Below are 17,098 nucleotides of genomic sequence, written 5' to 3'. Positions count from 1 at the left end.
TGGAAGGAAAGCATATGTGCAAAAAATGAGTGAATATCAAAATAGGAAGGAGCAAGGAATTAGATAATCGTCAAAAGTGTAGAAACTGGACATAAACATAACATAACATCTAACATATATCATATAACATACAATATAACAAATCAAAACAATCACAGAATTTCAGCCACTGAGCTAATCGCTTAGTTTCTGGACAGATAATTAATATGCTATTGTGCATAGCATTGTCAAAGTAAAATGCCCCACCTGTTTTGACCAGCTTTTCTCTTCAGACTTTGTGTTTTGTTGACAAGTACAACCAGATCCAGTTTTTTTGTCACAAGTACTGCCATGTCCATTGCATTGGCATCTGAAGAGAGTGGAGTATAGATTTAGCCAGACAAAATAAATTAACAGCAATCATAGGTAATGATAGAAAAAAACATAGGAAATCATAACATAACTTATAACTTATAGAAAAACATAACAAATTGTTATTAACATATGAAGAACAAGAAGTGAATCAACTTCATAAGAGAGTATTGGTAGACGCCTCAATGGAACAAGTAATTTTGAACAAAAACAGATTTCATAGAAGATACAACGACATTTGACAAAACTTCTCCATAATTTTCGATACAGGAAATGTCATTTCACCACTCCCTCCCCCCAAAAATTCTACAAAAATCCTTAAGTGTCGCTTCTAAGTATTTCCTCAATATCACCAGTGTGGATATTTGTAGTGACTTGAAAACGGAGGGAGGTTACCTAGCCCATATAAATACAAGAGTTCATGAGAGACAGCCTTGGAGAATTATACACTTGAAAAGGCTGGGTATAAAGAAGGAGAACATCTTAAATGGGAAAGCATGAGTGAAATTTCGACACAAAATCGACACAAGAAGAGCAATATTTGCCACTAAGCAGACTTTCCCAAAAGACATTTGGGTGTAAAGTACGTCTCGTACATATTGACGGACGAGGGCACACATTATATACTGGCAATATTCAAAGCCACTTCTCCACTTTTAGTTACTAATGGTTAAATTGCTAAAGGCTTCACATCGAAAGTAAGGAAATTAATATCCCTGAATGGAAAAATTAAAAAAAAGAAGGAAAAAATATAGCAAATTAAGTAAAGCTTCAGTACTTACTTTGTGCATGTTTTGTCATTTTCGAAAAAACCTTGAATGCATGTTTCACAAAGGTTTCCTTCACTGCGACCCCCACAGCCCAGACAAACGATATCATTAGGGTCAGTGGGCCCTTTCTTGATCATAGAACGCAGCTAAAAAGAAGGTTATAATTAAGGAACTTTGATGGTAATAGAGAATTTTGCTAGTGAGTGTTAGAGCGAGGGTTTGAGGGTGTCATGTGTTATGTTGGTAGTAGTTGATAACAATTATGACACTTATTCATTGGTAGCATAGCCACAAAGTTGGCTTAGGAGAAATTACTCTGGAGACTATGGAAAATTTTTCAACCTTCAAAGCATCTTTACAATGCAGCGAAGTTTTTGCTAATTAAAAGACACAAATGCATAATTGATCCAGAAGATGCTTCATATCTTCCATAAATTATTATCTAATTATTTCTTTTGACTTTCACAACCACCATCATCACCATCATCATCATCATTAAAAACTTATAAGACAGTTTATAACCCATGTTTCAAAATATTTTGGAAAAATTTAAACTTAAGAAATAAGACAACGCACATTAGGTCATTTCTTACGACTTTGACAAAACTTAGAAGACTAAAAAACAATACCTAGACTTCCACGACCTTTCAATAAATCAACTTAACATCGTTAGCAAAAGATATGTAAAATACTTTCTAAGGTTTAATAGCCCTACCAGAGTAGAATTCGCTAAAACAGATGGTGGAAAGGAGGCTTTCCTTGATGATGAAACACAAATCGACGTTCGACCATTGCAGAGCGTCAGACAAGCCGTGCATGGAACATTTTTCGTCGGGTCGCCAACGTACTCCGCTTTGCATTCGCTGCAATGGGGCCCCTAAATGTGAAGAAACGGTTGAAACTTGATTTAAAGACGTATCAGTTCAACTAGAAAGTATACATACAATGGCCTTGGTGACTCAAAAAATGGAAAAATTGAAAGTTTTGCTAACGTAACTTAAGCTGGGTAGAAACGTCAGATAGCGACTAACTGAGGCAGATAACGACGAATAACATAAGATAACGTCCAATTTTTGTGGGTGTTCCTCTTGAACATCAAAACAAACACTAAAATGTGTTTAACATGTATGTGATGGAAGGTCCCTTAGGAATACGACAATCTACTTGGGTTTTTAACAATATTTTTTGCATGATATGCAGACGAAAAGCAGTTGATAAATGTCCAAAATTTGCCTACAAGCAAAAAGGATGATGTAACATCTCACAAAAGGGATTACGACAAACTTATAACAAAATCCAGATGGTAAAGCACGAATATATCGCATCTACAGAATTGGTTGAGAATAACTTAACCATCATCCTAAAGCATTTGTGTTCGTAGAGACAATTTAGTCTTATGTGTGGAAAAAAACTAGGGGGAGGGTGAAGACTTATTGGTAGCTTAGTCTGCTAGGACGAAATCTTAAGAGTGCATTCATTAAGTTTAATCGGCTTCAATAACGTAAATTAAGATAGCGATTAAGGCACAATCTTAATACAGAGAGAGAAATCATCTACCTGAGTATTATTATGGCATTTTATGCAAATATCATTATGAGTCTCATTTGGGCAGTTGCTGTGTCCGTTACACTGGCATGCTACTGTGCAGTTATTTGAGGTCCAACCGAAATGGCACTCGCAAACACCAGGGCGCACACAAGACCCTTTATCGCATCCTTGTAGGCAAACAGGTAGACAATGCTGTGATCTAGAGATGAAAATACAGGAAATATGTTGGCCAGCTGAAGAAATCAACAAAAATGCAGAAATCAAATATATTTACGAATTTATTTATAAGGTCTCGTGGCAAAATGTGATTGGTCTAAAACCTTGAGAAATTTACTTTTTTGAGAAAAATTTATTCTTTATACATCCAGCTGATCTATCTACAATATGATCAACTTTATGGTAGAAGGTTACACTTTACATCCCACAAACTAAAAATGAAGCATTGCACAGTTTCTAGTTCAAAAATATAGAACATAAAAGCTTTTTGATCCCAGGTTTTATTAGTGTCATGACCTGCATGTGTGTAGGTTACACTTTCGTACAGTTTGTCACAGATAAACTAGGCATGGAGTCACCCATTGTAAGCATATAAGTTAATCTGTATTTTCGCACTATTTACATACCTCGCTGTCTGTAAGGACTGTAACGTCTTTACGACTTTTAGTTATAATGCAACACATAATTTTGATTTCAGTTCTTACCTATTGTCTCTCTTATAACCAGGTTTGCACTTGCAATGAAAGCCATATTCCAAATCGACACAGACTTCGTTTATGGTACAGTTGTGCCTCCTATTCATACACTCGTTTTCAAGCGGACACAATACTGGTGCCCAAATACTTGTTGCATTGATGTTACCATAACTGCAGACTCCGGTTCGAGAACCTAGAACCGAAAGCATCAGAGGATGAGCCTTCTTTGCAACTAAGAGAACTTTTCCTTTCAAGAACAAATGACTTTATAAGCAAAATTTGATAAGCCACAAAGTTGAAATAGAATGTCAAAAATCAAAACATTCTATTCCATGTAAAATCTTCTTTTTAAACAACTTCTTAGTACTTTATTCGTTTATTCATTGTAAATAGTTGGTCTGAATTAGTTTTATTTACAAAAACTTTGTAAAAACATCTTCAAAGAATTTAATAATAATAATAATAATAATAATAATAATAATAATAATGAAAGCTTTTCATTTTCAATTCCATTAATCTACAACTACAGACCTCTATAATACATAGGTATTTTGTAACGGGCCAGATTAGGGTAAAGAATAAGACTAAAACAATCGTATAATAAAAAGGAAAAGTAAGAAAGAACGAAAAAACGAAAATGTCTTTATCAAAATGGTAGAAGTTCTGGGTTTTAATCGTCATAAAAGGCTCGATAACTTAAATTTTGAAATATACAATGAAAACTGATCGCAGAAAAATCACATTTCAATGCAGTTTTGAATAGGCAATTTAAAAAAATATGGAAAACTGGATACGTTTTCTCCATTTAAAAAATGGCTTTGAAAATAGCAACCATTTTTGGCATAATAAAGCTTTTCGTCTGCCACACTTCAGAGTTTAAAACGTCAAGAACATCGATCGAAAACTTCTACCTTAGAGATTCTCTACTGCCAAAAAATTTTCTTCTTCTACTTACTTCTTATTTCTACTGATTCTTTTCTCCTCTTAATGATTATTATTTGTCCTTAGATAAGATTAATGGTAAAAACTTAAGTTTTCATCTACTTTGGTATAAAATACACTTAAAGTTATGGGTAAACTTTTAAACATATGATACAGAGAAAATATTAAGTTTTGATAAATGTTTTCACAGATAAAACAATAGTGATAAACAGCAGGCATTACTGAAACAGCATGGCAATACCTTTGAGACCACCTTCATTGCAGACACCTTGCCCTAATATTCCAGGATTTGCACACCAGCCACAAGTGGGCTTTTTGAGGCAAGCGTCACAGGAATCAACGAGAGTACAAGGAGTCGGGCAACTGCGTGTGTCATTGTAAATTAGACCACAGTCTCCAGACATACAGGCAATGTACCTCATGCTTGGCGGGAAACAGAGGTTGAGCTTTTGACTCCAAAAGCAGGACTTGGACCCTCCTTCTTCACCTTAAATGAGCAAAAGGAATGTTTTCTTATATTATGCTTTTAGCAGGGGAAATTACTCGGCATGTAGATTTTCATTTCAAAATAATACCTCATCTGACACATTGCTAGAAAAAGCTTGATTCATTCAAACGCAAATCTTAATGTACAAAGCATAACGTGTAACAATTTGATAATGCGACAAAAAATGACAAAAGTGGATTCAAAACATCAAGTAACGATGTTGCTTTACAAACTGATGAATGGAATATTGATAAATGGAAAACTAACAACAATTACCAATGACAACCCAGGAAAGGTATTCCGAACATAGGAATATAACAGCCATTTCATCATTCACAAAAATGCTAAAGAAGAGAAATAGGATTTTCTATTATAGAAAAGAAAGGAAGATAAGTACGATGGCGATGATGATGATAATACATTGAAAGCTAAAAATTAATGCAAAGAGAAGTACCTTTTGAAGATAAACAAGCACCACAATTTTTGTAGGACGAGCACTTTGCAGGGCATGATCTTGGCGGTGATTTGTCATGAGCAGGAAAAGTTAGTTTGCCATTGTATATTTCCAAAGCAGTGCGAAAGCAGTTCCAAGGAGATAAAGCGCGGGCATCAGCTGTGTAATTCCGACGAACCTCACTTACATAGACGAAGTATTGCGTCCACATACATAGAGATTCAGTTTTGCAGGTTTCACAAGATGCTGCTTCGCATGTGCTCTCAAAACAGTCAACAACGTGCTTCAGCTGCGTATTGGTACAACTATCGTTAGAGTTTCGGCAGCCATGGAAAACACACCAAGTACAGTGTGACTCGCTCGTCCCTGGTATTTTCGAAACACATGCACTACAAGTCTTGAACGATGCGCAATTTACATTCTTCAAAGATGCTTCTGTGCAAGGAACCCCACTTTTAGTATTTGTATTATTGCAGGACAATGGAGGTGTTGTGTCGGTTTTAAAACAAACTCCAATGCCAGACGATTCACACCAGCTGCATCCAAGAAAACCAAGACACTCGCTTTCAATTTTGAACACTTTGCAAGTATCACTTGGTAGTGTGATCTTAACCATTTTGTTCAGCGATTTAACATTGAAGCCTCCAAAATAGTAGAGAGTTTCGTTGATGGCTGTCAGTGACTGTGCTATTGATGGGAAATATACAGTCTGGGATGCTGGCAGACCTAAAGAATCTAAAACACAAGATAGAGATTCACGCAAAACTGAATTAGTTTCCCATATCAGTTATTCTCCGTTATGTAGTTTAGAGAAAATTTGCTCATTAGCTGTACATGTACATGACCTAAGTATAAGCATAAAAAATATAAGCATGAAAAGAAAAAAAGAAAATAACGAATTTAATATTACTTTTTAATTAATGTAAATGAGTTGGAAATAACTAAAAATAACACTTAAATTTAGTTTTTAACTTGAAGGAGTATAATTTTACGACACGTACCATTCAAAGACACCATAAGCCACTGGTTGCATCGAATATTCCACAAAAGTAAATCGTCATTAAAGCCTTTATTATTAACGTCGGAGTAGCCTCCAAGTATGTACATCGTGTCGTTGATGATAGAAGCAGAATGGCCATACAAACTGACAGGCTATAATGCAAGATTGATTCATAACTACTATTATAATCATGATTACATTGGCTGAGTATGGTGGAGCTGGCAAAAAGGGCATATCAATTCCAGTTTGATAAATCTGTGTATAATCATAATGTATATGAATCATCATAATGTAAGAGCTCTTGTTTCTTTCGGCACCAAATTTGATGATGCAAATTGACAGATGCAAGATGCAATCTTAATGAGTCGAACTGAGGATGGAATTTGATAGGAAAAGACAGAAACAGACCTTCAAATACTGGAGAATACAAGGGTAAATTTATTTTGATTTCAGAAAGAAATGATACTGTAATTTGTTGCAGTTTTTGAGATTCAAGTGATCCCTTGCTTGGCTTGAAATTTACTAAAAATTAACTGTCTTAAATTACGTAGAAAGAAAGATAGGGCCACTAGGTCTGAATCAACATATGGTATATGTGGGGGGAGGGGGGCTATTAGACTTGCAAATTCAATCGCCAACCTGATTTTGAATAAAACTGTGAACTGATTACATAACCCTATTATTTCAGAGAAAAAGATTAGAAAATAAAAGAAAAAGAAAATAAAAAGAGAGTAAATTGTTCATCAATTGGGAGATACAAAATTAAAAATTGTAGATTTTAAGTTAAATATTAAAACAAATTTGGAGTGAAATTCGGAGTAAAACTCGGAGTACCTTGATTTGAAGTAAAATCACGAAAACATGTACCTTGCTTGTAAATTTTTTGAAGCATATTCTGACAACTAATGGGACCCAATTACCTCCCTATTACCTTCTCAATAGAATTTCATACCTTCGTATTTCTTGTTGGCTGGATTTCATTCCACGAATTTCTCATTAGGTCAAGTGCCCAAAGCCGGTTTGATTCACGTGAACCAGTCAAAGAGAATGCAACGCCACCAAAGACCAATATGTGGTTTGTAGTCGCATCGTAAACTGCACTGTGCGCAAAGATGCCTGTACAGAGATGCATTTAGGTAATCAACAAATGAAGAAAATGTTCCTTTTCATACAGTTTCATGTGCCTACTTCTTTTTTCACCCATTTCGCATTTGACGCTAGGTTTATCATAGTGTAAATGACTATCCATCTTGACTCCATAAAAATCTTCTCAATCGCTTACATATTGGGTAAAAAACTTGAAGATTATAACGTATTTTCCAATAACGTCCAATGTGAAACGGGCTTAAATATCTACCGTATATGTATATGTTGTATTTTACTGTGTATGCATTATTATAATCTAGTATCTGCATATGTAGTGTTCTAATTTTATTATTAGTTATATCTAGATACATGTCATATGATGAAATGGGTTTTGGGATTCATATCTACGAGTAAACTATGCAGCTTATGCATGATCATCACATTCACTTGCAAAAAAATGGTACATTCCGCTGATGCAAATCGACAAAGAAAAATAAAACAAAACTTTAAACGATTTGGCAGTCATAAAATTTCAAATCAACTGAAACGTCAACCGACATGCTGGTCACAAAATAAAAATCATCCCAGTCATCGCAGTAACTATAGGCTTATTACAACGTGAAAGTTTGAATAAAAAATCTACGAATGAAGAAAGCAGAGTAGATCTTGACTAAAGCAAGACCATCATTCAAAGCTTGGTAAATTGGAAGGGTTTTCCAACAGATTTTAATTTCATTTCATTGCAATTTCATTATAAATTTGCCCATAATATATTTTAGCATTAATAGCTACTATATTATCAAATTAATAGAATACACGTTTTGACCACTGCAAAATTGTGTTGTGGGGAAATTCTAAAAAAGGAACGCTCCCGATAGATGAAACAAACGAGGAGAGAGTCCCCCTATTCAGTTATGAAAATAAAGCAGGCATGATGGTCACAACATTAAAATAAGGAAGCGAATAGTAAAACGCAACAGTCATTTGATAAAATATGGTCCTTGTGCGCTTCACGACATTCTTCCAATCATTGTAAACGAAACTTTCGAAAAACACAATGATATCGAGACAGGAGTTGGAATTTTATTCTTCCTACCAAAACCAGGAAAAGTTAAAGTTCCTGTTAAGAATTTGAGACCAGTTATATTGCTAACGATGTAGAAAAATGTTGTCAAACATTGTACTAGAAAGAGCAAAGCCAAAAGTAGAGAATTTTCCATCTGAATCACAAAGCGCATATAGACAATATCGTAGTACCTCCAACATAGCTTGGGCACATAAATGGCTCATAGCTAGAGTTCAAGTATATCAAGAAAATATCTACATAACAGGGATTGACACGAGTAGTGCATTCGACACCATAAAAAGAGATTACCTGTTGTTTTGTTGGAAATAGATGTCAGGTTTTGAAGCTAAGGTCACATTTCCGAGCTAGATTTTTAGAAATTTCAATGAGATGATGGTTCCAGGAAAGATGCCCCTTTTATATCTTTTGCCCTAGATACAGGTTTATTGCCTATTTTGATTTGAAAATCCGTTGGTTTTATTTATATTTAGAGAGAGTTTATTCGCATCAGGCCATCAAGCTCTTTATTAACTTTGTTAGAAAGCTTTTCAAAGGATTTAGAAATGTTTGTGTCGTCAGCAAAAAGAAAATATTCTAAGTGTTTCAAGACAGTCGGTAAATCATTAATAAAATGCAATGGTCCTAATGACTCACTTTATATTACTTAAAAATAAGCATAATTTATGAATATTATGAAAAATTATTGCCAAAGGCTGTTTGATTATCGATTGAATAAAAACTAATCGAGAGCATCAGAATTCCCTTTCCCACCTTCCTTACAATATACGAACATCTGCGGATGGTATATTCTATGCATGTCGAGTAGATTATTCATCGGCCGCGTGGCCTAATGGATAAGGCGTCTGACTTCGGATCAGAAGATTGAGGGTTCGAGTCCCTTCGTGGTCGATCTTTTCTCTAGATTCCCAAAAATTTTATTTGTTACTTTTGCACTCAATTAACATTACCAATAACTTTACACTCCGTTTACAAGAACATTTTTTTTAATATTCAGGCTTTTGAGAATGTTACTCATCTCATTTTTTAGCAGTTGCCTGATTTAAAATGTTAATAACAAATATATCCAATCCAGGCTCATCAAAACGAAAATTTCTTAAGAATATCGATGCTGGAAAAACTTATAGTATTCTTATTCAAAAAGAGTGTATTAACATATAAGAATGTTTGCTTTGCACGGCTATACGAATTCAAATCTATATTGATATAATTATGATAAGCTATTTGTTTATCAACGTGATTCTGCTAAGAAAACAATCTTAAATCTAGGTTTTTTTGTACAAATTTCGAAATATGCAGGTAGCTATAATAGAAACATTTCCTTCATTTGAGTAGAGCCTTGAATAGTTTCCATCTGCTTGATTTTAGGCAAATAAATAGATGGATCTGCAGTCAGTCATTTTCGTAATGCAATCCCAATGTTTGTGTCTATAAGTATCTGCTGACTATAATTATTTTTCTCTTTTAATTTGAAGAATGTTTTCCCTTCCAAATTGTTTTCAACAGAGACTGTTCGTGATACTCGTTCAACTGTTCAATTCATTATTTTTTTTATTTTATCTAGTATGGTATGATAGCTTGAGGCCTTACACATGATTTTCATATCAAACCTCTTTTATCTCCTGCAAATGAAAGTGGTAAAAGCTCCTCCTAAAGAAATTCCCCTGCAAACAACATCTCGCGTAACCTTTATTTATTTTTATTAACTATTTTTATGTAATGTGCTAACATTGTGTGTAATTATTAGTTGTAATGTAGAGTAGTAAGATATTGTATGTAGAGGAATTTTAAGATATAACAACTGAAACTTAAATTTGAACTTTGCTTTAGACAAATATATGAAATTTGGGTTGCAATATTCAATGGAACCATTTTGAAAGACATCATACACGTTAAATGCACACTGTAGATTAAAGGAAAGCTCATAATTTCTATCGCGAAGAGAATGATTTGAGTACCTTTCATGGGAAATTTCTTGATTTTCACCTCTTCCCATGTCCAGGTTGTGAGGTGAACTGCAAGAACTGATTCATGTATCCCCAATGGGCTCCCCAGGTAGCCACCTATGATATACAATACATCTCTAACCAACGTACAGGTGTGACCATAAACATCAGGAAGAGCTGCAGTTTTCTGGAAAGAGACAGTAGTTACTCAAAATACAGATTCACTGAAAGTTTACTGAAATTTCATAATAATAAAGCAGTTTAATTAGAAAAAGAGGAATAGAGCTGTCAACGTCATTTTCGAGGCTGCGTTGACTTTTTCAAATATTTATCATTAAGTATGAGCAAACCATTTCGGATTTCCATACTCCTCCTTTGATGTCGTATGTTAGCATCTCATTCGACACATTGTACGTGGTTTTCCCGCCATAAATTATCATTTTGCCCTACAAAGAAATACGGGATAATAATTTAGAGAGCAATAATAAACTTTAGCCAAAAGGACAAAAACCCATAATTTACACGTTGTCCTCCAGAAATACATAAAAATTCTAATGCTATAACCGGGAAAAATCTAATTTAATCTAATTTTCGAGTGACAATTTCGTAAACAAATTTGATCCAATGCCAGGATAACATATAACGCGTGTTTGTATTAACATAAAATTGTGCGTGTTTGTATTAACATGTAAAAAAAGACACTCGAGAAAAGAGGTTTGTTTGTGAGCATAACTTCGTTAATAGGAGTATCTACATCCCCTGAAACAATTACCAGGCTCTTTATTACCAATTACAATTCCTTTTGCCTGATAAAACAACAAGTTGGTTTTCTCCCGCTTCGTTTAATAGAAAACCGAATCCATCAACTTAAATGCAGTTAAGTGTTAATGATGAGTTCAGTTCTGCATGCTTTCATCAACAAGGAGTTTCTAGCACTTATTTAGGAAGTCATCTTTTACAAGAAGTTTCTACTGCATACCATTAAGGTTTACAGAAAGAAAAAGCTTGCATCTGATGCTATTTGATATTCTCATAATAACTTTGTATAATGATATACAAAAATTTACAAAATTATTCATGAAACATTTATGTTTAATGTTATACGTAAAAGTGCAAGAAAAAGTCACCTTGTAAATCACTCCGCAATGATAATACCTCCCGACAGGCTGATTTGTTGATTGGAGTTTGGCGCATGACTTTTTAACAAGATCAAATGTCCAGATGCTGGGGTCGAAATCGAAATCAAAGCTACGACCACCGTATATGAGCACTCTACTTTGGTACTCTTGGTCTACCAACATTGTATGGCCAAAGCGTGATGGAAGAGCATTGTTTTGACATGTCATGTCTTCTAAGAGGAAGGAAGTGTCATTGCGGAGCTGACTGCAACTGGTACCTGCGAAGCCGGGAATGCAAACACATTGTCCAGTCGCCTGCAAATAAGGAGGTTTCACAATAAAAAATATTCAAACAGGACAATTTCCAGACACAGCTTTATATTTGAAGATTCAACGAAGAACCTGTAGGAGCATAACTTACTCATGAGCATCTCAAGAAGGTATCACTCGCGTATTTTGAGGGTAATAATTCTTGAAAGACATGAAACTGAGCTTGGCATCAGTAATGAGGACCCGGAGAATGCCCAGGGAAACACCCCAAAGGGAAAGTTATTCAAAAAACAGAAAGCTGTTGCATTGCATTATACTTTCCAAGACTTTGCACAACATGTTTTGGAGCAATGCTTGTGGCAAGAAAAACCAGACAGGAAATACAAGGTTTCAAACAAAAAAACTTACATAATCGCAATATCCCTGACTTGTTGCGTTGTTGCAATTTTCAGGGCAGACTTGAATCTGGCAGTCGGCACCAGTCCATCCTGATTTGCAAAGGCATCTGAGGTTACTATGGTGAGATCGGATGCACTCACGATTTCCAGTGCAACTGCTTTCACAAGTATGGACATTGAATGAAGCGTAGAACTTGACCTTTGTCGAAGCAGCAGGCACCCCTTCATACTTAATTGTCATAACACCAGACCTTGCCACAACGGGCTTTGCAATTTGAACGTCATAACCACAAAAAACTGCGATTAATGATGCATTGGGTTTCCCTGGTATGCCATCATACACGTATAAATGAGCATCAATGCAGGACATATCCATATGCTTCATCTTAAGAGTGATGGTGGAATCCATTCGCGAAGGCAAGTTTGAAAAGATGACATCACGCTTAGAGGCGTTCGTAGCCGAAATCATCCAAAGGCAATTTGACCCAGACTCTCCAGAAGCCAGAGTCCCAAATGATTCGTTCTTGATGAATGTTAGCGACGAGCAACCGTGGTAACAAATTCCTCCATTTCTACCAATAAAGAAATTATTACATTAAGAATGTGTCTATGTATGTAAAAAAAAACCCGCATAAACTTTGGTAAAAAGAACTTGTCACTTTCTTCAATGCAGTCACTACATATTTGCAGGAAGCTGCTCAAATTCGAACACATGGTATAGAAAACATAGTAGTAAAATTTTAGAGGACAATTGGAAAAAAAATAAATTTAAACACCAGGTCAAAACCCCACCTTTTCTTTGTGTTCTTGATAAGGCTTCAGAAGCTTAACGGAATTCCCTAAAGAAAGGATGAGCACTTGCCTGGACTCTGCGTTAAGTACTGGATACTGCCGATTACATAAATCTTGAGTTATGAATGCTCAATATAAATGGCTTAGCTATAATAATAGGCCAAAAAGCTGATACGAACCTTGAATCACCTGAAAGACCAGGTCTACATTTTTCGCACATGTCCCCAGTAGTTTGATCACGGCAAACGCATTTTCCAGTTCTTTTATCGCATGTGCCCTTATCCAAGTCACCATGGTTATTACAAGTACAACGCAGACAGCCAGAAGTATTTTTCGGAAATCCATAGGAACCGTTAACGCATTCATCACAATGGCTTCCAGTTGTATAATCTACACGAGAATGAAAAAAACAACTCAATCGTAGTTATTAGAGTAACATTTCAATAGCAAAAATTTAAATTTTGGAATAACAGCCATCAAACCATCTAAAAATGCAAGCGCAAGTTTCATTTCGGTTGATAAAAAATGTCAAAACTTCCCTATTATTACATCAACAACTGCATCATCGAAATCTACAGAAAAACATGCATTAGGCCAACAAAAGCTACGTAAAAAAATGCCTCAGTTACCAAATTAAGTATTGGCTTTAGCTATCTCTAATTAAAATATGAATCAAAGGTGTATGTACGTTCATAAGCAAGTTCGACATAAACTATAACAAGCTTGCAATTTCAAAAAGGCCTATAGCTAAACAAATCTTTTTAATAGTCAAGACAATACATGCATTCAGCAAAATACCAACAAATGTTTATGTGATCATACATTAAGTTAAGGACTTCAGTATGAGAAAGATTCTAACAATAAGAAAAATATTTGAAATATATTGGCTCTTGATAGAGTGAACATTAATGGAGAACTATTTGCCTTTATTTGGTCATGTCAGTAAAAGCCTTTGGAGCCTAAAGTGAAGAGAGGAAGGAAAAGCTTGCTAGTTTTAGTTTTGAATAAATTCAGGTTATAGGAGTCAGGGAAGCAGGAAGAAGATAGAGCATTCCGAAGTTGTGTACAAGGAAGGGTATCTGGTATTATGTACATGTCTCAGGGAACTACGGATCATTTCTCTGACCTCCTATGGGCAATTCAATGTAATAAAGATATTTTGATGCCCAATTCAGAGCTTCGTATCTCAGCTTGTCAGAAAAAGAGTTGAAGCACCGAGGCCGAGACCTTGTGAGATCCAAAGGCTACAAAAGTTATCATGTAGTTGATCTTTGGGTTCCTCTTTGGAGAGGACCTATGGTCAATATAGCGCAGTTAGTGATAGTGATTGCAAGACTTACTGTAGCACTTGTCACAAATTCCAATACCAGTTTTGCAGGTACTGTGTCCATTACATAAGCAATCGGTGGAGCAGTTGACACCTTTCCAACCAAGATCACATTTACATTCATAATCTGATCCACAATAGCCATGTTGGCACTTATGGTAGCAACTACAAAGAAACACCCCTGTGCTCTAAAATGGGTGATGTAAAATACAAAAAAAATTTCTGACAGCTACTTGTAAATGTCAGATATCAAATCAAAAAAAGCAACTTTTAGGGGGAAAGCGTGGATAATGTAGGGATTTTGACACGATGATGTCATGAACAGTAAAACAATACTAACAAGAAATCCATTTTTTTCCACCTTTCGATGGACCTTTATGCATATAACCTTATTTGAAAAAAACAACCTTAGAGATAATAACATTGTGGTCTGACTGTATCTTACATTTGGTTCAAAGTATCATTTCACTGATAATAGTATTTTGAGCCATCTTTGCTGTCCAGTATTACTTGAACCTCAATTTCTAGCTTTGACAAAGTGTTCGATGGTTTATGGGATAGCAACGGCAATGAATTGATATTTGATATTTGATATGCAAATTTTACAATAAAAAACTATTCAAGAAGCTCCAACGACTTACTTTGCATCTATTAGAAAAGTAAATATATATCCAAGAGATTTGAACTGCCAACAACAATAACAACCCTTGATACAACTTTGAAAAAAGCTCAGTCACATACCGGAATAGCCGATATTTGCCTTCTTTCCCAAATTCAAAGATGAAGCACGTGTTTCAAAAGCAGGGACATCAACATTGAATATGAGGGAAAATGCAAAGTCTCAACACCCCCTGTCCACGACTTTAGTTAAACTTCTCTTAAAATCTTTACGTGTTGACAATGTTTAAGTGGCTACTCACGTCTTATTGCAGGTAGTTTTCCCATTTCCCGTATAGCCACGATTGCATTGGCAGTTATAACTACCATCGGTGTTAAAACAAGTAGCATTTACATGGCAGTCATCGAGTTTCAGTCGACATTCATCGGCATCAGGACAACGATCGTACGCCCAGCTAACTGTCTCGTTTACTGGCAACAATACAGAGCAATTCCCGTTGTCCACTGGACCAGAGAAGTCACCTTCATGACAGCTAGTGGAATAGAAGGATACAAAATATAGCAGTAGAATATAAGTTGCCAAACGCTCGGCGTGCCGTGCACTATGCAAGTCCTAGCAGAAAAAACCTACCGGATTCTACAATTCAAAACCCTTTATTTGCAATATATCAAACTAAATATCCAAGCTAAGGCCATAGTCATTAATTTAGACTAAAGAAGATTAAAATTCAATGCACCTTCCAGTTAATGGGTTGTTCGTGGTTGAGCACCATCCACAACGATGATGAGCCAAGCATGAGGCACAATTTGTAAAGGTTGAGCAGTTGTAACACTGGTTGCTCCCCAGATTTATGCTATATACATGGCACTGTCCTAGCGGATATCTTGGCATGTGATAAGAAGGTGGAAAGCACTCCTGCTTTTGATGACACCATCTACAGGTATCATCCACCAGACAGCTGGAACAGGACAACCGACTGTGGCACGGGCTTGGACAATCTGATGGTGTTGTTATTTCACGAGATCCAAGACCTTTTCTTAAACAGCTTTTATCGGTACCAGACCATGAACAGTGCCGATTCTATGGAATAACATAACTTACAGAGCAAGAAAAATAATTACGGATAGCTTATTGGAATATCTTTGATTTGACTCAAACTAAAATAAAAAACCTCACTATCATTAGGAAATCACTAAATTACATGACACAAATCTAAAAATGAAAAAATATTACAAAATAGAACAAAAGAACAAGTGCTAAGGCAAAAAATTCAAAGAATAAAAAGCTGGGCTTCTACAATATAAAAAAAATTACTAGCAACGTGAGTATCGAAATAAAATACGAATCAGAATTTGCCCAATTCTTTAAGCTTCTGCCATTAAAGATATGTTGAAAACTCATCGAACAAAGACGCAAGCTCCAATAACTCTAACGAGCCTTACATTGGTGCGGCAGAGCATTGTTGATTTGCAAAGATAACTGGTGTAGGCAACCAGGCAACTAGGGAGCTTTACAATCTGCAGGGTCCTATCCCATGCACGATAGGCCCACAAATTCAATGAAGGTATTGAGATAAAATTTGCAACGGTAAATATCTAACATGCCAAATATTTTATTGGTCGGAATTGCATAATTACTTACCCTTTAGTTTTCATATTGAGTATTTCTCAATGATTCCAGTCTAGAAACACTACATCATATATGCATAAATAAATGCATAAATCTTATTTTAAAAATGAAAAAGACTGGAAAAATACCAGCCAGTCAAATTTTGGATGCTAAATAAATACAGATAGGGTTTACCTTTAAGCAGTCAATGCAATCATAAAGATCAGAGCAAACAGGACACAACGCCTGGTTGGTAACAAGGTGTGTTAGGTTCGAATAGCTGTCTTTGCACGTGGACCAACTGGATTTTCGAATGCAAGAAGATTGTACCGTGCACCAACCACATGAGGCATCAGTAATGCATGCCATGCACGTGGTGTAGCCAACACAGTTTTCAGAAAAAAACGGGCGCAAGTATTTTGAAGGTATATGCTAAAAGACAAAGCAAACAATGAAAGTCTATACATCATCAACATAAGGAGACTCATAAGAAAATGAGTCTAAAAGAGTTGTTTTGTATCTTGACTACAATAACAGATCAATTGCAAGGCATCTTGTTGAGGCACGCTAGCGACTGTAAGAGTTTTTTACATTGTTAATATTTGA

The 17,098-nt window shown here is 35.5% G+C and overlaps 1 protein-coding gene and 1 non-coding gene across 2 annotated transcripts in view; one reads left to right on the top strand and one right to left on the bottom strand.

The window, feature by feature from the left end:
- LOC135684561 (multiple epidermal growth factor-like domains protein 8) overlaps positions 1-17,098 on the bottom strand; it is a 30,588-nt gene that overhangs the window by 2,027 nt on the left and 11,463 nt on the right. Inside the window, exons 12-29 of the mRNA XM_065200174.2 lie at positions 16,688-16,924; positions 15,621-15,964; positions 15,186-15,416; positions 14,279-14,430; positions 13,118-13,328; positions 12,157-12,718; positions 11,488-11,793; positions 10,711-10,806; positions 10,373-10,547; positions 7,197-7,360; positions 6,246-6,396; positions 5,245-5,979; positions 4,545-4,790; positions 3,371-3,554; positions 2,679-2,868; positions 1,837-1,998; positions 1,134-1,267; positions 247-349 (exon numbers count right to left, since the gene is read on the bottom strand). Coding sequence (XP_065056246.2) covers positions 247-349; positions 1,134-1,267; positions 1,837-1,998; positions 2,679-2,868; positions 3,371-3,554; positions 4,545-4,790; positions 5,245-5,979; positions 6,246-6,396; positions 7,197-7,360; positions 10,373-10,547; positions 10,711-10,806; positions 11,488-11,793; positions 12,157-12,718; positions 13,118-13,328; positions 14,279-14,430; positions 15,186-15,416; positions 15,621-15,964; positions 16,688-16,924 — 4,383 coding nt within the window. The remainder of the gene's footprint in view (positions 1-246; positions 350-1,133; positions 1,268-1,836; positions 1,999-2,678; positions 2,869-3,370; positions 3,555-4,544; positions 4,791-5,244; positions 5,980-6,245; positions 6,397-7,196; positions 7,361-10,372; positions 10,548-10,710; positions 10,807-11,487; positions 11,794-12,156; positions 12,719-13,117; positions 13,329-14,278; positions 14,431-15,185; positions 15,417-15,620; positions 15,965-16,687; positions 16,925-17,098) is intronic.
- Trnar-ucg (transfer RNA arginine (anticodon UCG)) lies at positions 9,233-9,305 on the top strand. Its single transcript has one exon. It is a non-coding gene; the product is annotated as a tRNA-Arg (tRNA).

The sequence above is a fragment of the Rhopilema esculentum genome, chromosome 21 (assembly GCF_057945365.1).
Source record: "Rhopilema esculentum isolate cy_ngs chromosome 21, ASM5794536v1, whole genome shotgun sequence".
Lineage (NCBI taxonomy): Eukaryota > Metazoa > Cnidaria > Scyphozoa > Rhizostomeae > Rhizostomatidae > Rhopilema > Rhopilema esculentum.
The sequence above is the reverse complement of the archived record's forward strand: the minus strand, read 5'-3'. Positions and strand labels throughout refer to the sequence as shown.